General features: G+C 35.5%; 1 protein-coding gene across 1 annotated transcript in view; it reads left to right on the top strand.

The window, feature by feature from the left end:
* bug (thioredoxin domain-containing protein bug) overlaps nucleotides 1-25,118 on the top strand; it is a 51,357-nt gene extending 26,239 nt beyond the window's left edge. Inside the window, exons 4-5 of the mRNA XM_089088773.1 lie at nucleotides 626-756; nucleotides 24,046-25,118. Coding sequence (XP_088944899.1) covers nucleotides 626-756; nucleotides 24,046-24,263 — 349 coding nt within the window. The 3' untranslated portion in view covers nucleotides 24,264-25,118. The remainder of the gene's footprint in view (nucleotides 1-625; nucleotides 757-24,045) is intronic.
* The last annotated feature ends 2,610 nt before the right edge of the window (nucleotides 25,119-27,728 follow it).

Raw genomic sequence — 27,728 nt, 5'->3', positions numbered from 1 at the left:
CTTTTTTCTTTTATATGGGAATCAATTATATTGAAAATTACCTCAGCAATTCCACGACTTATTGGCTTGTAGAATAAGATATCTTCATGCACGTCGTTCTACCGTATATAACGTACAAAAACAAGCAGTTGAGATAGGTCTTGCACCTGGGTAGACTCATCTAGTTGTAGAGTATAATATTTGGTTGTGAATAACATTGAGCACTATCCCCGTTTCTTACCGTTGCAGTTCCACTCCTTCAGCCCCCCCCCCCCTCCGTTCTTTCCTATGTGTGCTGTAAACTAAAAGTATATAGACCTATAGATACAATAAAAAGAAAACTTTTTGTTTGATGGGTAGAAGCCCAGTCAACTTTGGAAACCACTGCTTTAGACTAATAGATCTCAAAATTTTGATCAGATGTCTTGGGGGGGCAGTTTCTACGGCAATCCCTTCCATATTAGGTACTCCTGACCCATAAAATTATTGCTTTTCGGTTCTTAATTTTGTGCAATCAAAATTATCTTTTCTTGGTCCGAAAAGCCAGTTACTTCTTAATTTACAATTTCAGTGCAAATCCCCTTTAAGACTAAGACTAGAACTACGAATACGGTTGAAAGTTAGGTTGATTTTTTTTTTCATTCAGTGTGAATACCCAGTATGGAGTTATGGGAGTACCAACACTTATGTTATTCCATAACGGCCGGGCTGTTTCAAGATTTAATGCATCTGAATACAATACTGACAGTTTTTCAAGCTTCGTGACAAGAAGTACTGGTAAGTTTATTTTTTCATTTATGTTTTCCTCTTATTATTGAAGCTTGAAGAGTTAGAAAGTTCAGCTTTCAGTGTCCTGAGATCTTAGAAAAGTGTTGCAATTACTTTGAAGTTAATTCGATCTTTGGTGCTTAGGAATATCTTGCTTCGTTATGTTGCTTAAAAATAGTAGAATGTTAGTTATATTGCTTAGAAATGTATAAAACTTTTTAGAGAAATTAATTGAAATGTATTTCACTATCTAGTCTACGAAATACAGAATAAAATATCAGAAACTGAAAAAAAAATACTAAACACAATAAAGAAACAAGGAAAAACAATAAGTAGACAGCATTTATTAACACTTAATAGTAAGTAAATGAAGGGGAGAAGGACGAAGAAGAGGAAAAAAAGAGAAAAAAACTTATACAATATCCAGTCTCTTTGTTCCGCTCAAATATTCCAAAACGGCATACCAAACCTCTTTAATAAACCAGATAACTTTAATATTAAAAGTATTAGAGTAAGAAAACCCTTGTAATTTTTAACTGCTCTTCAGCTCTTTCATTTTCAAAAAAATACACTCAAAAACATAATGATATAAATTCTCTTCGTCGCCACAATTGCAAGTGGAACAATTACTTTTATTAATTCTACATAAAAATTAATCAATTTACAGTGACCGGTAACGATATGAGCCAGTTTATAATTAGAAAAAGTGTTTATAACTTGAAGAAGGTCAATGGGATCAGTAAAAAAACTGAAGGGTCCAGGGCTTAACAGCTTGCCAGAATAACTCATACCCCTTCATATATAGGTTTTTACGTAAGGTTTTCTGAATTTCATTTAAATTATTAGAAGTAGAAAGGGAATTACCGAATAGAAAATTTACTTGCGAGTCCGTATAATTGGAATGATCTTTTAAATTATAGTTATTTAAGCTATTGAGGGGTGGCCAATAATCGGACCTTCCTCTCTTTAGATATCTGGTGAGAGACATCTCTTTGGCTCTAAAATCGATAGGAAGCCATCCCGCTGAAACCGTTATTGTCTCAGTTTTAGCGGATAAAAAAGCTTTGGAAACTAAAACCATAGAAATTCTTTGGACAGAAACTAAATTTTTTATAATTTCGTTTTTATTCAGTGCTGACAGCCATACGTGTATTGCATATAAAATGGTGGATTGAATAGCAGCTTTATATAACTTTCTTAGGGCAAATGGTTTAAAGTGGTTCTGGCGGCCCATAGCAATTTTGTTGAATATTGTCTGGCGACTTTTATTGTACTTTCAACATGATCATTCCAAAGTAATCTTCTATCCAGAATTAAGCCCAAGTATCTCACTTTATCACTTACTGGTATTCTATGGCTTAAAAACCGAAGATTAATCTGTGGAATTTCTCTTTTTATCGTAAAGATGATAGCTTCGCATTTACTAACATCGAAATTTAATTTATTTTCATCTGCCCATTTTTCTAATAGTGTAAATACCATAGATAATTTCAGAGACCACACTGCCTTTCCATGACGATAAAATAAAAGTTCAAAATAGGGATAAAATCATTTTTAATAGACAGTGTATAGAAATTCACAAAAAATACCAGATATTCTTTTATCGTCATAGTTTTACTACTGATGACGGTCACTGTATATGTGACCGAAATATCTGGTATTTTTGGTGAATTTCTATACACTGTCTATTAAAAAGAATTTTATCCCTATTTTGAACTTTTATTTTATCGTAAATACCTTTTTTGCTGTATGATGTAGGAAATTGGCATCAAACAGTTCGTGGTAACGAACTGTTAGTAAGGAGCGACCTAACCGAAACTCTAGAAAACGGGTTTTTGATACCAATAGATACATCAAAAGAATTAAATTTCAATGCTGATTTCAAATATATTAGTTTCATCAAGTTTAGTGCTACCCATCAAAAGTTACGCGCCTGAGAAAATTTGACTGATTTTCTAAAAAGGGGGAAATACCCCCTAGAAGTTATAGAACCTTAATGAACATCACACCACCATATTCAGCGTATCAGAGAACCCTACTGTAGAGGTTTCAAGCTCCTATCTACAAAAATGTGGAATTTTGCATTTTTTTGCCAGAAGAAAGATCACGGATGCGTGTTTATTTGTTGTTTCTTTTTCCCCCAGGGGTGATCGTATCGACCCAGTGGTCCTAGAATATCGTGGGAGGGCTCTTTGGAACAGAAATTAAAAGTTCTAGTGCCCTTTTTAAGTGACTAAAAAAATGGAGGGCAACTAGGCCCCCTCCCACGCTTTTTTTTCCCACAGTCACCCGATCAAAATTTTGAGATAGCCATTTTGTTCAGTATGGTCGAAAATATGATAAATATGTCTTTTAGGGTGACTTAATCCCCCGAAGTTCCCAGAGGGAGGGCTAAAAGTTATGAACTTTACCCAATGTTAACATATAGTATTGGTTATTGGGAAGTATAAAGAAGTTTTCAGGAGGTTTTTTTCTGGTAGTGGGAGGGAAGGTGGGTTGGTGGTTATGTTGGAGGATCTGTTCATGAAGGAAGTTTTCATGGGGGAAGGGAAATTGCCATGAAGGGGGCGCCGGACTTGCCAGCATTATTTATTGGTTATTGGGAAGTATACAACCATTTTCAGGAAGGATTTTTTCTGGAGGGGGGGGGGCTAGAGGAGGGGGTTAATCTGGAGAATATGTTCTTGGAGGATATTTCTTTGGGGTAAGGGACATTTCTATGGAGGGGGCGCCGGATTTCTAAGCATTATTTAAAAAACAATCAGAAATTAAATTAAAAAAAAGTTTTTTCAACTGAAATGTAAGAAGGAATATTAGAACTTAAAACAAACAGAAAATATAACGTAGGTGAGGGGGTTCTCCCCCAATTCAATACCTCGCTCTTTACGCTACAGTTTTTTTTAATGCTTTCAAAAGAGCTCTCTATTATAATTAAACGGCCTTTGTGATTCCGGGGTTTTTGAGTCAAATTTTTTTTTTTAATTTTAACGTAAAGAGCGTGGTATTGACTAAGGGGAGAACCCCCTCATGTACGTAATAACATATACGTAATAGAAAAAAACAATAAAAAAACAAGCGATACGGCTCAATAGTAATCGAAACTTTTAAAAACGGAATTTTGATGTCAATAAATGTATCAAAAGAATGTGTTTATAATGCTGATTCTAAATATATAAATTTTATTAAGTTTAGTATTACTCATCAAAGGCTACGAGCCTGAGAAAATTTACCCGATTTTTTAAAGAGGGGGAAACATCCCCTACAAGTGAAAGAATTTTAATGAAAATCACACCGTCAGATTCAGGGTATCAGAAAACCCTATTACATAGGTTTCAAGCTCATATCTGCAACTTCGTATTTTTTGCCAGAATAATATACGAAAAATATACGAATATAGAAGTTAGTTACGTAAGTTAATTTGTAAAGACATCCATTTAGCAAAAGAAAAGTAAAATTTTTATGCAAATAAAAGCTGCATTAACTAAAAAACGATCAGAAATTAAATAAAAAAAAACAAGTTTTTTAAACTGAAAGTAAGGAGCGACATTAAAACTTAAAACGAACAGAAATTATTCCGTATATGAAAGGGGCTGTCCCCTCCTCAACGCCTCGCTCTTTACGCTAAAGTTTTTTATGGTTTTAAAAAATAAAGTTGTGAGACAGAGTCAAACTTTAGTGTAAAGAGCGAGGCGTTGAGGAGGGAACAGTCCCTTACATATACGGAATAATTTCTGTTCGTTTTAAGTTTTAATGTCGCTCCTTACTTTCAGTTTAAAAAACTTGTTTTTTTTTATTTAATCTTTAGAAGACATTGTTATACAGATATCATCAACATACGCTTTTATTGCACAGCCTGTCTGTAACTCTGAACGATGACACTAATAGACTTTTAAAGTCAGTTACTTTTGATTTGTTATCCATTACTGCCAAAAACTGTATGACTGCCCGCGGATGTCTTTTTCATGAAAAATTGAATTCTGATTTTTCCCTAATATTGCTAGATATGTATGGATTTGTAAATTTCCATAATCAATTCAAACAATCACATTTTTTTTTTACCGTCTTTGGCGCTTTAATTGGTTTACCTAATAGATGCATCCACAGTCCAATGAGCCCAATAGCCTCCCATTACTTGGAAGGTCAACGGTTTATATATGAGGGAAGGGTGTCTTGGGTGGTAGATTAGCTTGCCCACTTTGTGCAGTTGGTGTGGATAATCTGGAATATTATGGGAGTTGGTGTCGGGGTTTACTGAGGGTTAGAGGTTTTCTATTGAGAGATGGGGAATGCGTTCTTCAAGAGGTCTTAAACAGTACTTTATCTCAGTTCGTTTGTTCAGTAAGACGTTAATTTGACGCAAAAAAAAATGTTGTAACAAGAAAGTTTGGATTTAAATGCGAGTATATATTTCGTGGCGGGTATAAAAAGGGAGGCTTTGAGTAGATTGGGATGGAGGAGGAGTGTACGTAGCTATGTTGGCCTAAGGCGGCTTGGTGCTGCTGTGAGTTGTCAGTAGTAGTAGTAGTATAAGTATAGTATATGTTTCTATTGATTTTCTGTCTGTCATATATTTTTACTAGATGGAATTTTTTTTATTTAACGTCGGTATCATGTCTTTTGTGTACACGGCCATATCTTGACTTCGAGTGTACATTATCTTTAATATCTGCTTTAACGATTATTTGGTTACTTATCGAATATGAGCTAATGCCTCAAAAATTGGAAAACACCTCCTTTGGCAGGCTTTTTAGGCCAATAATTAGGATAGACCCCCCCCCCCCCCCAATTATCCCTGTGTCCAAGTATCTAGGCCCAGCACAATTTTGTGTTTAGACAACACAAAATAATTGTACTTACTATTACTTTTGACATGATAACACTGCCAATTAATATCCCGTGTCTTTGGTGTATACACGTTCCACTTATGAGGCTGGGCTATTAAACAACACTTTTTAATATTGTATTTCTTGCGACATATCCTTGCTACATGACCTAGTTTTATTCCAAAAAGAAGCTGGCCCTTTATATATTTACGATAAATGTATCCTATCACTTTTTTTGTGAATATATCCTATCCTTTATAGAAAAGTGTTTCAAAGTATCCTTCCGGGGATGGAGCTCTTGGCCCAGGGCCGCAGCATCCGTCTTCTCTCTTTTGACATGGCAAAAGCTTTGATCAGGTATGGCACGGTGACATTATATGTAGAATAAGAGCCTGTGGATTTGTCGGTCGGCTATTTAAGTTGCTCAGCGAATTTCTTTATCAACGTTCATTACGAGTTGTTTTTGACGGTTTCATTTCAAAAGAGATGCAGTTTTGCCAGGAGTATCCCATGGAAGTATTCTCGGGTTAACCATTTTCCTGGTGCTCATAAATGATCTCCATAACCAAAGACGAAAATCCTAGTGAACCCCATAAAAAAACTCCAGGTCGACTTAGAAAAAATTTAGATATGGGCGTATGCATGAATTGTTAGCTTCAATGATTTACAAACAAAAGAGATTATCATTTCGAAGGCGCGAAATGTGAAGGCTCCTCCTGATTTTAGCTTCAAAGAAGAGGTAATAAAAATATTAGATACACTACGAAGCCCACTTTTCTTCAGGTATCACATGGCCTGAATATCTCAGTAAAGTGTGATCCTGTTGTTCCGGGAAGCTAATACTTGTTCTTAAGATGCAAAATCATCCTCCCTGACGAACCCAGCTAGCTTCTTTCACGCCGTGAATCATACCAGTATTGGAATATGTATGCCTTTTTTTAGCCGGTGCTCCAAAAAGCCATATCGCTCCTCTCCAATGTGCTCAAAATCGAGAAGCTCGCGCAGCAACTTCTGGAAATCCGGATGCCAAGCCCTTGCGATCGATCAAAGATCTTTTGACTTGTCAACTATGTTGGTCTTTTACAAAAATACATACATTTTCCTCCATCAGAGGAGCTATCGAAGTTCGTTCCTGAAATAGCAAAGCCTATAAGGGCAACTCGTCAAGACACAGCCAGACAGGACTACATTGATCTAGGTACACCCCTTCAACAATAACCTAAAAATAAGCCTCGCCTGACGATCCTTTGCCATGTAGAATAGATTCCCAGCACAGGTAATCCCTGAAAATCTCTTGCTTGAAACATTCAAGCGAAGGTACAACAAATATATCACAGGGGAGGGGGAATGTATGAGGAAATCGCCAGGATTAGCGGCGTATCATCTCTGTTGGTGGAACCACGAAGATTGTAATAAAAAAAATGGTTGTATATTCTTGTAAAAACTATAAACCTATAAGTATTTCGATGGCTTCGTTTTGAGGGATATACCTTATTTGGACAAAAAAAAGGTGACATAACGTCTTTTGAACTACCTTTGCCAGCCTTCTTGAAAGGCCATTTAAATATAAAGAAAGATTCATGCTTAAACTATATTTAGCCTCATTATATTTCATAGAACTTGTCTATGATTGTTTGAAATTCAGTTTAAAGTTAAAATAGAAGTACAAAATTTAGTAAAAGCTACTCCGTTTGTATCCATATATATGAATTACGCTTAAAAACACGGGATTCGGATCCTATTTGAAAAATCTATTTTCTGTTGTCAGTTACTATTCAGCCAAACACCTTTGATCCAAACAGAAGACCGTTTAGCCAAATTTCCGCTCTGCTTAATATTTGTTCGGCCAAATGTCTGTTGCACTAAATACCTTTTATTGATCATTATTCGTTTGGCTTGGTGTCTGTCATCCAGTTGTCCAAAAGCCAATATATAAGGGTAAAACCAATAAAAGAAACTAGAGATAAGGTAAATTTTGAAAATTAGCTCTGGAAAGCCAAATAAAATAACCAGTCATCTCCCTACATTCAACAAATTGAAAAAGAAAATGTATATGCAAAAGTAGGGTGTCCTGTTTACCTTGAAAATGTCTATTTTACAATATCTACATATATACAAAAAAATAATAATAATTCAGTGGTGTTTGTCGTTTTTTCGGACACTTTTTGGTCTTCTAGGGACAATCAGGTAAGTTAGTTTTTGGGGGGTAGCTAGTATCTCCTTTATGGAGGTCCCAGGGGATAAGTTCTGAATTTTGGCTGGGAGTTTCTCCCAACCATGAAATACCTTCGTATTTCAATTCTACAAGAAAAATGAAAAGAGTTCTCCAAGATAAGCGTTTTTTAAATCCCGTCATAATTTAAAACATTAATACAGTAAAAATAGCATGGGCTACAGATTTGACAACGTAAGCCAGTGTAGAATCTATGAAAAGATAAACGCCTAATACTAACACATAAAACACACAACACATAAGACTAACACATACAAATCAAAACACTTAGGGGACGTATTATGCCAACTATTGGGGAGCTAAAAAAAAACTGAATAAGAACAAGATTTTACTTAACTGAAATCTTGAAAAGAACATGAACCTGCGAGGCACCTGGCACCACCTGACCATCTGGCACCACCTTCATGTCTGCTTTAGTAGTAACTTCAAAATTTCAAATGATAACCCCTGTTTATCTTCAAGTGATTAGATTTTATATGAAAAATGAAGAATGTTTTTTATTTAAAGTTGAATTTTAATCTGTCAATTAGATGCTAAGATGTTTCAAAGTCTTTAGTAGGTTTGACCTGTTAAAACCCCCCGACAAGCTTAAGAGTAAGTTCCAGATGCTTAATTTAGCTACAGGACACTATTTTCACAGGACAATTAAAGACTTGCATATTATTCAACCGTTTACAATGTTAATATTAGTAACCGCTATTAATGGTCAATTAACCGTTAATTTGAAGAGGGATAATACTTCAAGATATGGCCAAAGACATTGTGGCACCAAAAGCTTCACTTTCTAAGACTGTCTCCGAGCAAAGAAGGAGATATTGCACTTTGAAAAAAAACCCTCTAAATATCCTGAAAACCTAATGAGCCATTAGTAGATGGGTTATACAAATTTATTAAGCATACTAATTCCTGGGGATGGGGCAGAATTCCCAAGGTGAAGAAAATGCACAGTTTAGCTACTGATAGCAGCAGTTTTGTATTCCCGCAGCCAGAATTCGGGACCCTGTTTTCTTCTTTTCCTTTTTTTCACTTTTTAGACATTTTCTGGCTTTAACCAACTTAATCACACTTCTAAACTTTATTTTTCTGAAATAAAGACCATTATATAATATATAATGGGCTCAGAATTTTTGTTTCTGCTAATAGCTTTATAGATATAACCAGTTTATAAAAAAGTGAGAGAAAATTAGCACGGAAGTGGAACATCCCGGGGAAAGTTGAATTGTAATTCAGTTTTCTGTAAGCATTACATTTGTTAGGAAATACGTTTCGTCTTTGCTCCTTGACTCTGTTTTTATTGTTTAAATTGCAAATGCAGACTTAAACCTATATGCTTTTGTTGCTATGAACTTCTTTCCTGGGGACGATATCAGAGAAAATGCAAGTTGAAGTTTTAAATCACTTGATGTGGTATGTGAACTGAAATACGATATTTATTTCAGAGATCTCTATTTTCTTTCTTTTGTTACTTACAGACAAAAAAACAGAAGGGATTTTGTGGGTTTTAGGCAGTGGTGTAATTAAGTCAAAATATGGGGGGGGGGGAGGGCCAAAGTTGGAGCCAGTTTTCCCAAATCAATTAAAATTGCAGTGAAAACTAAAAAATTATCCATATCAAACAGTTCGTGGTAACGAACTGTAAGTAAGGAGCGACCCGGCTCAATAGTAACCGAAACTCTAAAAAACGGAATTTTGATATCAGTAGATACATCAAAAGAACTGGATTTTTATGTTGATTTAAAATATATAAGTTTCATCATATTTAGTCTTACCCATCAAAAGTTATGAGCCTGAAAAAAATTGCCTTATTTTCAAAAAAGGGGAAACCCCCTAAAAGTGATAGAATCTTAAGGAAAATCAAACAATGAGATTCAACTTAACAGAAAACCCTACTGTTGATATTTCAAGCTCCTATCTGCCGAAATGTGGAATTTTATATTTTTTGCCAGAAGAAAGATCACGGTTTCGGTTTTTTTTTTTTTTTTTTTTTTTTTTTTTTTTTTTTTTCAGGGGTGATCGTATCGATCCAGTAGTCCTATCTGAATCGATATGATTTAATTATAATAAAATAATCAGAAATTAGAATAAAAATAGTCAGATTTTTATGTTGATTTCAAATATATAAGTTTCATCGAGTTTAGTTTTACCCATCAAAAGTTACGCGCCTGAGAAAATTTGCCTTAATTTTCCAAAAAAGGGGAAACATCCTCCTAAAACTCATAAAAATTTAAAGAAAATCTCACCATCAAATTCAGCGTATCAGAGAACCCTACTACAGAAGTTTCAAGCTTCTATCTGCAAAAACGTGGAATTTTGTATTTTATACCAGAAGAAAGATCACGGATGCGTGTTTGTTTGTTTTTTCCCCCAGGGGTGATAGTATTTATCTAGTCGTCCTAGAATATCGTGAGAGGGCTCATTCGAATGGAAATTAAAACTTATAATTGGACGGCAACTTGGCCCCCTCGCCAAGTTGCCGGCAACGCACATTTTTTCCCACAGTCACCCAATCAACATTTTGAGATAACCATTTTCTTCAGCATAGTCGAGAATCTAATAAATATATCTTTGAGGATGACTTAATCCTCCACAGTTTCCGGCGAAGGGCTGCAAGTTATGAACTTTGCCTATTGATTACGTATAGTATTGGTTATTGGGAAGTATACAGACGTTTTCAGGAGAGATTTTGTTCTGGTGGGGGTAGGGTCGGAGTAGGGGTTACGGGAGAGGATCTTTCCATGGACGATGTTTCCTTGGGGAAAAGGGCATTTCTATGAAAGGGGTGCCGGGTTTCCCAGCAGTATTTAAAAAACGATCAGAAATAAAAAAAGTTTTTTTCAACTGGAAGTAAGGAGCAACATTAAAACTTAAAACGAACAGAAATTATTACGTATATGAGGGGGTTCGGCCCCTAGTCAATACCTCGCTCTTTATGCTAAATTTGTTTTGGTACTTTCAAAAGAGCCATCTATTCTAATTAATCGGCCTTGGTGATTCAGGGGTTTGTGATTCGAACAAAATTCAAACTTTAGAGTAAAGAGCGAGGTATTGACTAGGGGATGAACTCCCTAATATACGTAATAAAAACATACGAATATAGAAATTCGTTATGTAAGTTAATTCGTAAGTTACGTCAGAACAAAATTTCGAGAAAGCTATTTAGCCAAAACAAAGTAAAATTAATATGTAAATTTCGTTTTAATTCTTCATGTACGGTAAGCCAAAATCAAAGCTGCATTAATTCAAAAACGTTCAGAAATTAAATAAAAAAAACAAGTTTTGTTTAACTGAAAGTAAGGAGTGGCATTAAAACTTAAAACGAACAGAAATTATTCTGTATATGAAAGGAGCTGTCCCCTCCTCAACGCCTCGCTCTTTACGCTAAAGTTTGACCCTGTCTCACAAATTTAATTTTTCAAACAATAAAAAACTTTAGCGTAAAGAGCCAGGCGTTGAGGAAGGGACATCCCTTTCATATACAGAATACTTTCTGTTCGTTTTAAGTTTTGATGTCGCTCCTTACTTTCAGTTAAAAAAAACTTGTTTCTTTTTATTTAATATACCATAAAGGCAGAGATATACTAGAGAAAACTGACCTGTTTCTATGGATACTTGAACTATGCATGCTTATCTTAGTTTTGAAAAGATTTTTTGCAGAAACTGCATTTCAGCTGGGGGGGGGGGCAAACTGAGGTCTATAGTGAGGTAAACATGGGTCTAGAGGGGGGCAATTACTCCCCTGATCCATTGCAAATTACACCCCTGGTTATAGGTAGGACGATCCTTGAGTATTCGCAATTTTCGCAGCCTAATATTTCTTGCAATTAAATCATAACCCAGTAAGCCTATAGTGCTTTCATATAGCACCGCAAAACCTTTCACGCTAGTATAGCTCATGGTTTTATGTCAGTTTATGCAATTTTACAGAACATATTCTGTCCATACGCAAGGAATTCCAAGGAGAATCGAGTTTTGCATAGAATTTTACGACATGTATGTTTGTGGTACATTACGGAAATATCAATATTAGTGCCAAGAAAATGGAATTCATAGATGAGTAATTTGTAAATTTCAAAAATAAATTAATAAAATCTTCCCAGAAAACCTTTTGCTCTTGATAAGACTTTGCATCTCCATTTATAATTTTGTATAATTTGTTTATGATGATTGTGATGATTTTCGTTGTTTAATAGGAGGGTTGAGTGGGTTTTACGTCATCATAGTGTGAAGGGAAGTGTAAAAGGTTTTACTTAATGTAACATAAATTACCATAACTTTACTTAAATTACATAACTTTACATAAATTACCATTTACTTAATGTAACATAATAACATAGAGGACTATGTTAGTAATGTGAAAATCACTCTTATTGCATACAATGAGTTTAGCGTTTGTTTAGTCTTAGTGTTAAGTTGTATTCTAGCACATTTGGAAAACGAAGCTTTTTATAAATTTGGGAACTGAAAACCGTAAGGAGAATGGCTTAGACTAGTTTATCTAAGAGACCGAGTCCAAGAGGCCGGCTCATAAAATGAGTTACACAAAAGATGTTGCAGAAGGTGGTCGAATTATCGTTGGTTAACTGCACATCAAGTACCAGAATTGGGTGTTTACTGAAATGAGAAATAATCTTTTTTTTATAAACCTGATCAGGCCTTGGTTTTGCTCATTACGTGTTTATTTGGCAAATAGATTGTTTACTTGTTTCACTCAATTTCATGTCTGAGAAAATTAAGTAAATTATAAAAAAAGCATTCTAAAGATTTGTGAAACGCTATAATTTCATACCTTACTCGAAAATTAAAAAAATTAAGGAGGTGGAGGCCATGGATGGAATTGCTGAACATTTGGAAGATGCAGCCAAATGGCATAATAGTAAAATATTGTATTGTCATATTAAAAATTTGAGGAGAATAGTCAGTTTGGACTTCTCTCCCAGTTAAAAGTAGGAACGGGGTCGAAATTAGTAATAAGGAAAGAGTTGAAGAGATATGGGCAGAACACTTTCAGAATGTGCTAAATCTTGGTAAAGTTACGAAGAATGATACAGAAAAGAATGAAAAGCTGCTGATACCTTGGAAGTAAAGGAAGATTTATTTTGCGAGGAAGAATTGAGGCAGTACAAGTTTTTCAACTGATAGTATGGAGCAACATAAAGCTTAAAACGAGCAGAAATTATTACGTATATGAGGGGGTTCGCCCCCTAGTCAATACCTCACTTTTTACACTACTGTTCGAATTTTGTTCCAATTCTTTAAGAATAAGCCCTGAATCACAAAGGCCGTTTAATTAGAATAAATAGCTCTTTTGGAAGTACTAAAAAACTATAACGTAAAGATCGAGGTATTGACTTGGGGGCGGACCCCCTCATAAACGTAACAATTTCTGTTCGTTTTAAGTTTTAATGTTGCTCCTTAGTTTCAGTTGAAAAACTTGTTTTTCTATTCAATTTCTGATCGTTTTTTAAATGATGTTGCCAGGGTTCGGCCGCAGTCACTTTTTTCACTTTTTGTTACTTTTTTTTAAGACATGTCACTTATTCTCCCTTTTTCACTGAATGTGTCACTAAAGTCACTTTTTTTGTTCATGTTTTGAGCTTGTTTTTTTTCATGTTTTTTGTCCAACAGAAGGTTGGACTTTCAAGTTCATAAAAAAGGTAAGTTCAATCTTTATAAATAATCACCCATAACTGCCCATAGGCCTCCGCTCACTGAGCATCCACCCAAATTGGCTGCTTAGAAGATTGAAATTTTAGCCCAGATTCTTAAGTTATATTTCCAGTATTTGCTTCTCTTTTTGTCTTTGGCTATTGCCTGTGAAGAGTACAAATTAAGACCCATAAATCTTAGGGACGTCAAAAGGTAAGAAGGAATAAGCATCTTTCATTGGTTTTATGAGTTTATACTTGTTTGCATAAATATATGAGTTGGTGAGAAGGCTTTCTAAATCCATTCTAACACATGTTCTTTTTTTCAGGTCGCTTTGAGTGATGGGTAGAACGAAATTTTCGGAAAACTGGTTTGGTAGGGAAGACAAGACTAGACGCATAGTGCAAGAGTGGTGTGCCAAGAGTAGTGATGGTGACGGTTCATTTTACTGCAAAATATACAAAACGACACTCAGCTGTCAAAAAGCGTTTCAAGCTCTTCTTCAACATGCCTCAAAAAAGGAACCCAAAATGAACGCGTCTCCTGGGCTAAACCCATGTCAACTTAGACTCACTGGATCAACTTCAACCAAAAACAAGTCACAAGCTGGAAATGCTGTACCAGAGAAGAAGCTTTGGATGTTCTGCGAGAGGTGTGGCTTCCAAGGCAGAAATAATATCGGTCTTGAAGGCCATAGCCAGTTCTTTTGCTTAATCTTCGTGTGATGGTGTTGCCGATGTTTTTCAAAATATTTTCCCGGGTGCTCTCCCGAAAGGCTTCTCGTTAAATGCAAAAAAATGACGTACTTGTCGACAAAGGCAGTTTATCTTTATTTTAGGGAAACTTTGGTTGTAGACATCCAGGTGTCTGACTTGTACTGGAATATGACGAGGCCACAAACAATGCTGAGGGGAAAGAGCTTCAAATAAGGGTCCGATGTTGGTCGAAGGAGCAAAAACTAGTTATTACTCGGCATCTTAATATATTATTTGGGACATGCTACTTGTGAGAATTTGAACAAGAAGCTCCTCCTGTGTGTAGAAGACGAAGGACTTCCACTTGAGAGACTGTTGATGCTTGCGAGTGATGGTCCAGCTGTCAATAAAAAAGTTTGGTCAATTGTTGACTTGGAAAAGAAAAAGCGGTACTCAAAAGGTCTTTTAAATATCGGTACCTGCAACATCCACGCAGTGCATAATGTATTCTAAAAAAGATTACAGGAACTCGGGGAGGAATGTTCTGATATGATAATTGCTGTTTATTATTTCTTCAGCGGATGGACTGCTCGTTGTTACGATTTTAGCCAGCGTCAGCTAAAAGTTAAGGCTCTGTGACATAATTTCGTAACGCACGTCCCTACTAGGTGACTTACCATAAGAGAAGCTGCAAACCGCTTGATCGAGCAGTGGCCTGCTCTGATTGAATATTTTATGGAATTCGTGCCAAAGGAAAAGAGCTTAAAGCACTTTATTTCAAATTCGAAGTATCTGATAATTGTCAGTTGGCTAAGAAAGCCAAAAGTGAAAGCTGAAATCGAGTTTGTTTTGAGTTCTGCAAATATCTTCACCGTATTCAGTGAAGTGTTTCAACGACAAGAGCCGTTGATTCATATGCTGAATTTTGAGTTACATCGCTTATGCATAGTTCTTCTCTGCTGTGGTGGTTGGTCTGATGTCAACCATCATCTCGCCGTGGGGTTCGAAAGCGAAGACAGTGCTGCAGCAGTATATTTAGAGCAACCTTTGTGCAATGAGCGGATCATGGCAGGTCTTGCTTCTTCGAAAGCGACTCAGAAAGATAGGAAACTGTTTTTCTAGGGGTCAGGAAGCAAGTCAAAGCTGCTGTACGGTATTTGTTGGAAAAATGCCCTGTGAACAACGAGTTTTTCCTAAGCCTTAGCTGTTTCAGTCTTCTCAAGCCAGATTCCCAGACGGTGGTTTGCAGTGATGCTCTCTACCTCGCAAGAGAACTTCCGTTTGAGACGAACATAGAGAAAGTCCTGCAAGAATAGCTATTATTACAGTCGAACCCTGTGTCGCCACCCACGAACAGTGCACGAATCGGAAGCTATTGACAAAAGATCCTAGAACTGAAGATACCAGGTGGTCATGGGAGTCGGCCTTGGGTCGAGTATTTAGAGCAGCTCTTTCGCTCTCTCATGGAAGCGCAGATGTGGAGCGAAGATTTTCTCGTTCAGTTCAGTTGATAACTAGAATGCAAGCCCGTACAGAGGAGTGGACCCTAAACACTAAAGGTTTTGTTGCTAATGCTCTCCGCAACTATGAGAACAAACCCGAGCTTGTACCGATCACAAAGAACTGCTGTGTTCGGCCAGATAAGCTAGAGCTAGCTACGAACTTTACCCTAGTCGACGAAAACAGGAGGAATTGAAAATATAAAAGCTTGAAGCTGAAAAGAAAGATGCTGAATTGGCAGTCCAGGACCTGGTCCAGAGGAAGCAAAAACTAGCGGAGCTAGAGTCAGACATTGTACGAAAAAAAGGAGATGGCTAAACCGAAGAAAGAAATCGGTGATACTCTTCTGAAAGAAGCAGGAGAACGTCTGAAGAAAGCAGTTGAAGAGAAGGACTTTTTGAAGAGAAGAACTGATCGATCGCCTTTCAAAAAGCATAAGAAGTGATGATACTAATATTGTTAAGTGTAATTCTACCAATGATTATTACAATTACTCATGGACGCCAATCGTACGGTTCATTCCTGTTGGTACACATTCAAAAGTTCCGCTTTACTAAGGTTGTTTGTTCCTTGTATCTTAATTGAAGTTGTGCTTTCATTAAAGTTCTCTACAGCAAGCAAATAAATTAATCAAATAAATTGTTTTGTACAAGCAAATAAATTAATCGAAGATAAAATAAGCCTTCCAGCCTTCTTTTCCGTAACCTCACGGGCTTTTAGAGGGCGATGATGATCATAATGCAGTAACTGGGACTTGTCTAGTTCATCTGCCTGTGCTCTGAGTGCCTCTTGGTTTTCACTTTTTGTCACTTTTTTTAAGAGTCAACTTTCAGCGTAAAGAGCAAGGTGTTGAGGAGGGGGCATATCCCACATATACATAATAATTTGTGTGTTTTTTAAGTTTAATAATGTTTCTTACATTCAGTTGAAGAAATTTGTTTTCTCATTTAATTTCTGATTGTTTTTTAAATAATACCAGAAAATCTGGCTCCACCTCCACAGAAAGATCCCCCCTCCCTACAGAAATATTCTCTAGATAATGCAATCTCGGTGATAATTTACCCCACACAATTATCATTAACATGTCCACGCGTAAAAATGAGTCGGCAAAACGAAAACAAGACACACAAAAAGAATTTCGTATTGGAATTCTAGCAAATTCCCCCAGTGTAAAATATCCCCCGAAAAGTTTACTCCCTGGAAACTTCCCTCCCTATGGAAAATTCTCCCTGTGGAGAACCCCCGAGCATAAAATCCTCCCCCCACCCAAAAAAAAATGTATTCATAGTTCCCAATAACAAATACTATACGTATACATTTGGCAAACTAGGGGGGAATTTGTTACCTTCTAGGTAATTACCTTTCTAGGGGGAATTTGTTACCTTCAAAGGTATATTTGTAAAGGTATATTTGTTGTGTTTTTCAACTATATTGAACAGAATGGCTATCTCAAAATTTCGATCAGACGAAATGTATCAAACAGTCTGAGGTAACAGTTAGACGTATCAGCAATGCTTCAGGGCCGGTTGATGGTATCAAACAGTTCGTGGTAACAAACTGTAAGTAAGGAGCGATTCAGCTTAATAGTAACTGAAACTCTAAAAAACGGAATATTGATACCATTACATACATCAAAAGAATCATATTTTAACGCTGATTTCAAATATATAAGTTTGATCAAGTTTAGTCCTACCCATTAAAAGTTACGCGCCTGACAAAATTTGCTTGATTTTCAAAAAAGGGGGAAACACCCCCTAAAAGTCAAAGAACTTCTTAATGAAAATCACACCATCAAATTCAGCGTATCAGAGAACCCTACTTTTGAGGTTTCAAGCTCCTATCTGCATAAATGTGAAATTTTGTGTTGTTTTTTTTTTCACAGACGTTTTCAGGGGGATTTTTTCTGGTAGAGGGGGGGGGTCGAGGGTTATATGGAAGGATCTTTCCATGGGGGAAGAGACATTGCTATAGAGGGGTGCCTGATTCTCCAGCATTACTTACAAAAACGATCATCTATTAAATAAATAAAAAACAAGTTTTTGAACGGAAAGTAAGGAGCAACATGAAAGCTCAAAACGAACAGAAGTTATTGTGTATATGATTGGATCCACCCCCCAGTCAATACGCTAAAGTTAGACTCTTTCTCACAACTCTGTTTTTTAAAACAATAAAAAACTTTAGCGTAAAGAGCGAGGCGTTGAGGAGGGGACAGCCCCTTTCATATACGGAATAATTTCTGTTCATTTTAAGCTTTAATGTCGCTCCTTACTTTCAGTTAAAAAAAACTTGTTTTTATTTAATTTATATATTTAGAATCAGCATTATAAGCCCATTCTTTTGATATATTTATCGACATCAAAATTCTGTTTTATAAAATTTTCGATTACTATTGAGCCGTATCGCTTGTTTTTTTTTATTGTTTTTTATCACGTATATGTTATTATGTACATGAGGGAGTTCTCCCCCTAGTCAATATCTCGCTCTTTACGCTAAAGTTTGAATTTTTTTCGAATCACAAATCCCTGAATAACAAAGGCCGTTTAATCAGAATAGATAGCTCTTTTGAGAGTACTAAATAAAAACTTTAGTGAAAAGAGTAAGGTATTGACTAGGGGGAGAACCCCCTCATATACGTAATAATTTCTGTTCGTTTTAAGCTTTAATGTTGCTGCTTACTTTCAGTTGAAAAAAACTTTTTTTTTATTTAATTTCTGATCGTTTTTTAAATAATGCTGGGAAATCCGGCGCCCCTTTACAAAAATGTCCCTTCCCCCAAAGAAACATCCTCCATAGAAAGATCATCCCACGTGACCCCCTCCTCCGACCCCCCCCCCACCAGAAAAAATGTATCTTGAAAAGGTCTGTATACTTCCCAATAACCAATACTGTATGTAAACAATGGGCAAAGTTCACAAGTTGCAGCCCTTCCCCCGGGAACTGTGGGGGATGGTCATCCTCAAAGACATATTTATTACATTTTCGACTATGCTGAACTAAATGGCTGTCTCAAAATTTTGATTGGGTAACTTCGGGAAAAAAATGAGTGTAGGGAGGGGGCCAAGTTGCCCTCCAATTTTTTTGGTCGCTTAAACATGGCACTAGAACTTTTAATTTCCTTTCGAAAGATCCCTCGCACGATATTCTAAGACTACTGGATCGATACGACCTATCCCTGGGAGTAAAAAACAACAAAGAAATTTTGTTTTTTAGAGTTTTGGTTACTATTGAGCCGGGTCGCTCCTTATTTACAGTTCGTTACCAGGAACTGTTTGAAACCATTAACCGGCCCTGAAGTATTGCTGATACGTCCTCTTGACAAACTGTATGAGCATAGTGTGTTTCGATTTATTTCAGTACAGTTACAATTAGCAGTAGTTCTAGGAGTAGAAGCATTAGTATTATGATGTAAATATTGTCGTTTGGTTAGTTCAACATCCCCCACAACAAGCGTTGTAAGTTTTAATTTCACACACGAAACTATTTCTAATATATTGCTCATATGCCCTTTCGATAACCTGCATACGGATGGTAGGTTGTCATCCCTACAACAGAAATATTCTTTGAAAACTTCACCTTCATACCTTCATAGGTTGGGGATTTTGAGCTAGCCAGAAGACACTGTGTGTATTCATTAAATGCTGCTTCTACGATTACTGTAACTAACGACACTAACGGCATTAAGTTGAAACTTTTAGAGAACGTTCAGGAGGAGTTTCAATTAAACGAAAAACTTATATGCATGCAGGTATTAAAAGGGCATATAAGCACTATAGGGCATATAAGGACAAAGGCAGCTATGCTCTATTATAGCTAGTAGCATCATTGATATTTTAAAGGAGCTAATTTGATTGAAAATTAAAAGTTCTAGTGCCCTCTTAAGGGTCATAAATGGTTGGATGGCAATCAGCCCTCCTCTTTAGCTCATAATTTTCCAGACACTTCCACTCAAATTTTTAAGGCATTCATTTTGTTTAGCATAGCCGAATGGTCTAGTTACTATTTTTAGGGTTATTGGGCAGGTCAACCCCCCCCCTTCCCACAGTTATGTAACTTGTCCATTATGCTTAAAAACTAAATGTTGCTTTAAAATTTAATCAAAGCACTCTGTTTGTATTCTTGTTGCCAATAAGACATCTGAGCAATATAACAAGAACGACCGAGGGTGTTAAGTTCAAATTTTTGTACTACTTCTCCTCTTAAAATTTTTAAAAAATCAAAAGAGTGAAAGTGTATCCACGCTGTGAGAGAGCATAAATATAATTTTTGGGGAAGGATATTAAATGGTATTAACTTGTATTTATCAGGTCAACTAGAGGATATATATGACTAAATTAAACAATACTATTTGTGGCATGATCTTCAAAAGATTTTATGTTATTAGAAATTGCTGAAAAAGTTTCTCCAGCATACAAATAGCAGACCAAACTGTAAACTCTTAAAAGAAAACCGGAAAGATTCAAACTATTGTTTTCATTTTCCCTGAAAAAGACTATGCCAATATAAAACGAACAGAAATTATTAAAAAAGTTTTTCCACAAAAAAAGTTTAAAAAAAAGTAAAGAACTCCATTAAACCAAAACTGAACAAAAACACAATCAAATAATCTACCAAGCATACAACTACAACTACCCCAAATCAGAATCGATAAATAAATGAAACTCAAAACGAATAGAAACTAAAATAAATAACAGAGTCAAACTCAGAACAAGTAGAAATTTATATGAGTAGGGTTCAAAACCCCTATGCTTTCTAAAAGCCAGAATATAATTTGTACTTTACTGAAAGCAATTTTTTTAAATGTTTCACTTTTATAACTCTAAGAAATCAAAAACTAATTAAGATTTTAAGGAATAAGTATCAGCGTATGTATATTAAACTGACAATGCACATTTTTGGATGCAAGAATAGATCCAATACTGGGAGTAAGTGAAGGTGAAGACGTGATGCTGGGTAACGAGAAGATCGAACAAGAGGATAGCTTCACTCACCTGGGTAGCATTGTTATTAAAGGGGGTGGATGTATTGAAGATGGTAAAATTAGAATAGCTAAGGCCCGGTGTGTCATTTCATGGTTGAATAAAGTTCGGAAGAATAAGAAGATAAATCTCCAAACCAATGTTAGAATATTTAAAGCCACGGTGATAACAGTGGTCAAGTATTTTTCTGAAACTTTGGCGCTTCGAAATACGGAGGAAGATTTGTTGGCTGTTTGGCAGAGGAATTGTCTACATAGTCTGTTCGGCACCCGTCTGACTGGCCGTTTCTCAAACAGTTAGCTCTACGGAAATTGTGGTTTATCCCGTTTCCTATGACTATAATGAGAGAAAGGTTGAAGACATATTATGGGCATGAAGGATGACATATTGCCAAACATCGCCCTTTTCGGAATTAAATAAAAAAAACAAGTTTTTTTAACTGAAAGTAAGGAACGACGTTAAAACTTAAAACGAACAGAAATTATTCCGTATATGAAGGGGGCTGTCCCTTCCTCAACGCCTCGCTCTTTACGCTAAAGTTTTTTTATTCTTTAAAAAAATAGAGTTGTGAGAAAGTCAAAATTTATCGTAAAGAGCGAGGCGTTGAGGAAGGTACAGCCCCTTTCATATACGGAATAAGTTCTGTTCGTTTTAAGTTTTAAAGCCGGTCCTTACTTTCAGTCAAAAAAACTTGTTTTTTTTTATTTAATTTTTTAACGTTTTTTAATTAATGAAGGTTTTTATTTTGGCTAGCAGTAAATTAATAATTAAAAAAAAATTTGCATATTATATTTGGTTAAATGGATTTCTAGAAACTTGTTTAATTTTATTTACGAACGTTTTTATTAGTAATAAATATACGTAACTTAGAATTAACTTACGTAACGAACTTCTATATTCATAAATTTTTAACACGTATATTAGGGGTTCGCCCCCTAGTCAATACCCTGCTCTTTAAACTATAGTTCGAATTTTTTTCCAGTTCTTTAAAAATGACCTCTTAATCACAATCAGTTGATCAGTTGAAAAACTTCTTTTTTTTATTTAATTCCTGATCTTTTTCTTTAATAATGCTGGGAAATCCGGCGCCCCCTTCGTGGCACTGTCCCGTCCCCCATGAAGACTTCCTTCATGGAAAGTTCCTTCCATATAGCCCCCGACCCTCTCCTTCCCCCACCTACCAGAAAAAATCTCCTCTGAAAAAGTCAGTATACTTCCCAATAACCAATACTATATGTTAACATTGAGTAAAGTTCATAACTTTCAGCCCTCCCCTGGGGACTTTGGGGGATCAAGTCATCCTAAAAGACATTTTTATCATATTTTCGACCATGCTGAACAAAATGGATATCTCAAAATTTTGATAATGTGACTTTGGGAAAAAAATAAGCGTGGGAGGGGTCCTATTTTCCATCCATTATTTTTGGTCACTTAAAAATGTCACTAGAACTTTTAATTTGCATTTGAATGGGTCCTCTTGAGATATTCTAGGACCGCTGGTTCAATAAGATCATCCCTGGGAAAAAAAAACAAAAAACAAACAAATAAACACGCATCCGTGATCTTTCTTCTGGCAAAAAATGTAAAATTCCACATTTTTGTAGATAGGAGCTTGAAACCTCTACAGTAGGGTTCTCTGATACGCTGAATATGATGATGTGATTTTCATTAAGGTTCTATAACTTTTAGGGGGTCTTTCCCCCTTTTTTCGAAAATCAGCCAAATTTTCTCAGGCACGTAACTTTTGATGGGTAAGATTAAACTTAATGAAAGTTATATATTTGAAATCAGCATTAAAATCTGATTCTTTTGATGTATCTATTGATATCAAAATCCCGTTTTTTAGAGTTTCGTTTACTATTGAGCCGGGTCGCTCCTTACTTACAGTTCGTTACCACGAACTGTTTGATTACCAAACACCTTGAGTTAACTGATAAGAACGTCGTCCCCGAGTGAGGTTGGAGGAGGTCTTAAGGAGGGATTTAATGTAAATTGGAACTTCTTATGAGGGGGTAAAAAGGAAGGCCTTGAGTGGATTGGGATGGCGGAGGAGTGTTCGTAGCTTTATTAGCCTCAGGCGCCTTGATGTTGCAGTGAGTTGTTAGTAATAGAAATAGTACTGATAGAATATACACTTCTTATTATGCCATGGATTCCAAAAATAAAGACAAACGAGGTTTTCTCAAGGAACCCTTCTGATAGTTGCTAAGCTCCTACTTACATTAAAAGCTAAAATACAATGGTTCTAACGAAAACGTATTATTACTTGTTTTGTATTTTCAGATGATTCTATAAAATTAAGGTGAGGGGCAAGGAATTAACTTGTACAGCAGATTGCAATTGAATAATTTCTGTGTATTCAGATCCACCTTAATTGGGAACTTACTTCCCTTGATGAAATCTTAGCTAATCATTTAATAAATCTTAATGACTAATTACTAATCAGTAGTAATAATAACTTCAATTAATAATTTGATACAATGCTTAATATAATTCATAACATAATTATGATTCATAATATAAATATGATTAATCTAATTAAGCTAATGTTTTGTGGTTTCCGAGGCTCTTCCAATATAAACCTTGCACATTGGAACTGGTAATTTCCTTATAAATCCCATCTATCGATTTCAGATTTTCAGCGATTTGGGAATTCAAATTATAACTTAATGACTGAATATTATCGTAAAAATATATCACTTATTTGCTCGTATGGCGTCGGCCATGTAGATTTTCCTAGCTTGCCCAGAAAATTAAAATTGTCTAATTGACAGGGATTATCATGAATTATCGTTTATTTGGAATACGATGTCCTCTCTGTGTGTATAGATGCTGCAGAAGTGACCTTATACGGTACGTTATTGGTTCCATTGACCAAGTCTTCACAATTTTTTTTAAACATTTGTACAAAAAAAAAATTTCGTATTTCTCTGCCCTTCCTAAAACTATGGTCAGTACTTTTGTCTTATGGCTACTACATTCAAGATCTTGTATCGCAAACATGAGATAATAACAGGTTTTCATGGTCTTTATACCAGACAATATTAGCTTCGGCTCGGTGGGAAACTACATTGTAGCTATATCTTAATTAAATATTTAGTTGATATTTTGGTTAGGTTAGGTTACGTATTTAATATAATGCGGTCTGGGCGGCGCCCTTCCCATAATTCCTTGTTGTAGTTTTCATAATTTTGCTGATAAACTATTATATTTGCATCGTATTTTGTTTTATTTCATTAGTATTAACCAAACTTCTCGACAGAACTTGAGTGTGGTGGCTATAAGACATAAATACCCTATGGTCTTTTGATTGATAAAATTTCGAACCTTATTCCTCTTCTTTAAAGTTGCTATTGTTGATTTAAACTGATCGTGTACATTGAGGATGATTTCTTCTAGATCAAATAAAAAATTTATGTTCGCAGGACTGGAGCCAGTTTGCCAACTTGATGTGACATACAAGGACTACATCGGGCCTTTGACTCCGATTGTTGAAGCAGAAAGGGACTACATGCTTTTGCTTGCATGGTCCTTCATTTTATTTGCCCTTATTTACCTTGCTGTTAGAACTGGATACAGTCGAAGATTCTTTGATCTTTTCCTCAGGCGGAGACAGCAAGAAGCACACGAGCATGTTGATTGATTCTCCTATTGTAGAAAGTTCAATAATTAGTATTTCGATTCAGAAAATTTCTAATTTCTAACTTCTAAATTTCTAACTCATTCAAAAATGTGCCAAGTTTAGGTATGCACATAAAATTGCATGCCTAGCATACCAAATGTTTGGAGGGGTCAAACATTTAGGGGAAGGGAAAGTTTCAATAACAAAAAGAAGTATTTTTTTACGTAAAATATTGGACACATTTTAATTGTTTCGTATCTAGGGTGCGGGGGGGGGGGTCTACAGTTCTTATTAATAAAAACGATTATTTAGGCATGTAAATAAAATAAACATTCTCGTAATTTAATGGTTTTTTAAACGATATAATTTACTTGCATTCTTCTCTAAATATACATTAGCAATCTGCAAATCTTTCAGCAGGTGTTTATTCCTTGGTTTTATGATTTTCTAGCGCTGAAAAAAAAAATTCCATTTAGGCCTCTTATGTTTCAATTGTTCATTATAGATTTCTTCAAATGCTTACTCTGATTTTGTAATTATCCACTTGTGGGGAGCCACAAGTTTGAAAATATTGGCACCATAAATTTCTACAGAAATCCCCTGTTAATCCTTCGTATGCTATAAGTGTCTTACTGATGACTACACATACAGATAGTTACTGTTTAAGCATTAAAAGTGGAATCTTTCTTACTGTGAAAAGGCCTTTCAAAAAAGCAAAGTTTGAAACATAGATTTCTTTGTAAAAATCTGAACTTCTGGACCTCCACTGGTGAACCCTATCATAAACCTTCTTTCCTCAAGTTTAAGCTTTTTTCATTTAGTACCAGTAGGTTCGGTTTCTTACCGAGAGTGGGTTCAGTCACTTTTTTCCTTTTTCTCTAAAATTCTTTAATTTCTTAATACTAACAACTCTCATTAGTGCAATTGGACCTTATACAAGCTATGCATTATAAAACAACATAATGAGGTTTTTGTATGGGAATTTGCTTTATAAATTCCAGTTTTACAAGTCTGTCTACTATTGACTATTGACAGTATATAGAACAGCTTAGGGCAAGGAACAGTAAGTAGAAAGATACTTCTTTCTACTTACTAAAAGAACAATAAGACCTAAAAAAATTTTTTAGGGATCATATATCTTTATTTAAGAAAAATATTTCTCAGACACAGAAATTTTTCTTTAGAACAGCAATAGAAAACTCAGAGGTTTTATTGTTATTTTGATATGGCTATGGAAGTTGCTTAAATTAATATTTTGTGAATCTGGGGGAAGGACTTGCGGCACCTTGTTCATGAAAATTCATGCGCGAAGCTCTTCAGGAAAAAATCTTCTCCTCCACTGATGTCTAATTTTTCTTTGGGGAGGAGGGTAGTTGTGGCTCAATCTCTGATTTTGAAAACAAATTTAATTGATTCATATAAAAAGGATACTCAGTCCTGGCTCGCAAATAGAGATTTACTTTAGGGAGGGGCCTGACATACGGGAGGACAGCACATCCGAAAATGCACAAAATTGACGTTTTATACGAAAAATATAGAATAAATCGTAAGAAATTCGTGATTTAAGGAAGGGGACACCATTTTTTGCTTTTCAAATGATGTTTTTTTATTTGTATATATTTTGTGAAAATAAATATTTTCACAATTTAATAGTTTTGAAAGCACTAAAATTTCCTGGCGATATTTTCTAAACATGCATTGGTTGACTGAAAATCTTTTAGCGTGTTTTCATTCTTTCTTTTTATTTTTTTTTTCAGTGTTGAAATTTGTGTGTGTGAAACTTTTGAAGAGGACACACCATATAAGGGAGAGGGCACACATTCAAAAAACTCAGAATAGGTAATTCGTACCAAAAATGTTGGACTAATCGTAAGGCTTTCGTGGTTTGGATGGGGATTTTCTATAAAGCAGACCTTTCATCAATCTTGATTTTCCCAAAAAAAATTTCAAATGAAAGTAAAGAGCGAAGAACAAATTTAAAACGAACAGAAGCTACGTTACTAATGAAATGGGCATCGATTCCCCTGCTTTTTACACTGAAATTAGAGTAATGCTTTCCTGAAAGCATTTCAGAATACAACAATGACAACCAGTTGGTATTTACAAATGTTTTATTTCCTGATTACGTTTCAAAAGATCGGACTGAAATTGTTACTGTTTTAAAGCACATACAATTAAATTAACCCTTCTGTTCTCGAGCAATATAGTGAAAAAAAAAATTACGTTTTTCATCACATTGTTATGGGCATTCTTCTTGAAACACTTCATTCTTGAAACACTGAGATAGAAAACAATTAAAACAAAATAAGTTAAAATCAAACTTCGACATAAGAAATTTCTGTCGGTAAAAGAGCCAATCAATCTTGAGCAGAAACAGGGGGGACTTGGGTAATAGCGAGCTTTATATATATTTTCGTATAGAAAATACGAAATTCTGTTTGTTTTCATTTTTAGTGGTATAATTTTAAATCACAGGTTTTTTTATTTGTTTTCGTTTTTGAATCTTATTGAGGGACATCCTAGATATGGTAAGGTCTACAGCAGCTCCCAGTCCTTTAATTCCCCTCCCCGTGCTTTGGTTCGACATTTTACAGTAAAATTTCGATTTTTGAAGCTGTTTTCTGTTTAAAACTACGGTCTTCGTAATGAGGGAAGAACTTTCAAAAAAATTTTACAACAGGGCATGGGGAGAGCTTCCAGCCCCTCATCGTCCATATTGCAAATTTAATCTCAGTATATTTAACGTAATGAAGTTAAGTCTAGGTTACATCCTCCCCCCTTCCGTAATGATCCGAAGGACTTTCCATAATTTTTTGAAACTGGTGGCCTAAAATGCACTTTTGAGGCTTCAGGTCCCCCCCCTTCTTTGACATAAGTAGATGTGCTGATGACGTTCCCCTCTAATAGCTAGTATGCCACAATGCAATACTTCACGTAAATAATTGAAGTTTCAAAAAAGCTCGACTCTTTCAAATGAAGTCAATTGTTTTCCATTGTGTATAGGCTGCATAGAGGCTAAGAAACGAATGCACGACCGCTTGACAGTAAGAACTATGTAGATCGAAGAATTCGCAAATAACTTTTGATCATTCTAAACTGATAGGCTATCTCAGAATTTTCTCTCTGTAGTATTTAGCCCTATTAGGACCAAAACTGTTGTTTTTCTGGTGCAAAATTGAAGAAATATGAATTTTTCTGTGACACTATTTATTTTTTATTTATTTATTATTCATCAATAAAAAATGTTTTGACAAAACTATCAAATTAATGACCCACAGTGAGAATAACTCGTGTGTGGGTTTGTATACACTCAACAATAAATATGTTGGCCTACTAGGCCTACTTGTCTGAAACTACCATAATAGGGTTCTCTGATACGCTGAATCTTGCGGTATGATTTTTGTTAAAACATCTTGACTTTTAGGGGGTGTTTCCTCACTTTTTCGAAAATAGGGGAAATTTTCTCAGGCTCGTATCTTTTGATTG

Source organism: Artemia sp. Qi Xiang Cuo, chromosome 5 (genome assembly GCF_049724085.1).
Source record: "Artemia sp. Qi Xiang Cuo chromosome 5, ASM4972408v1, whole genome shotgun sequence".
Classification (NCBI taxonomy): domain Eukaryota; kingdom Metazoa; phylum Arthropoda; class Branchiopoda; order Anostraca; family Artemiidae; genus Artemia; species Artemia sp. Qi Xiang Cuo.
Note: the sequence above shows the minus strand (reverse complement) of the source record. Positions and strands in the feature narration are given on the sequence as shown.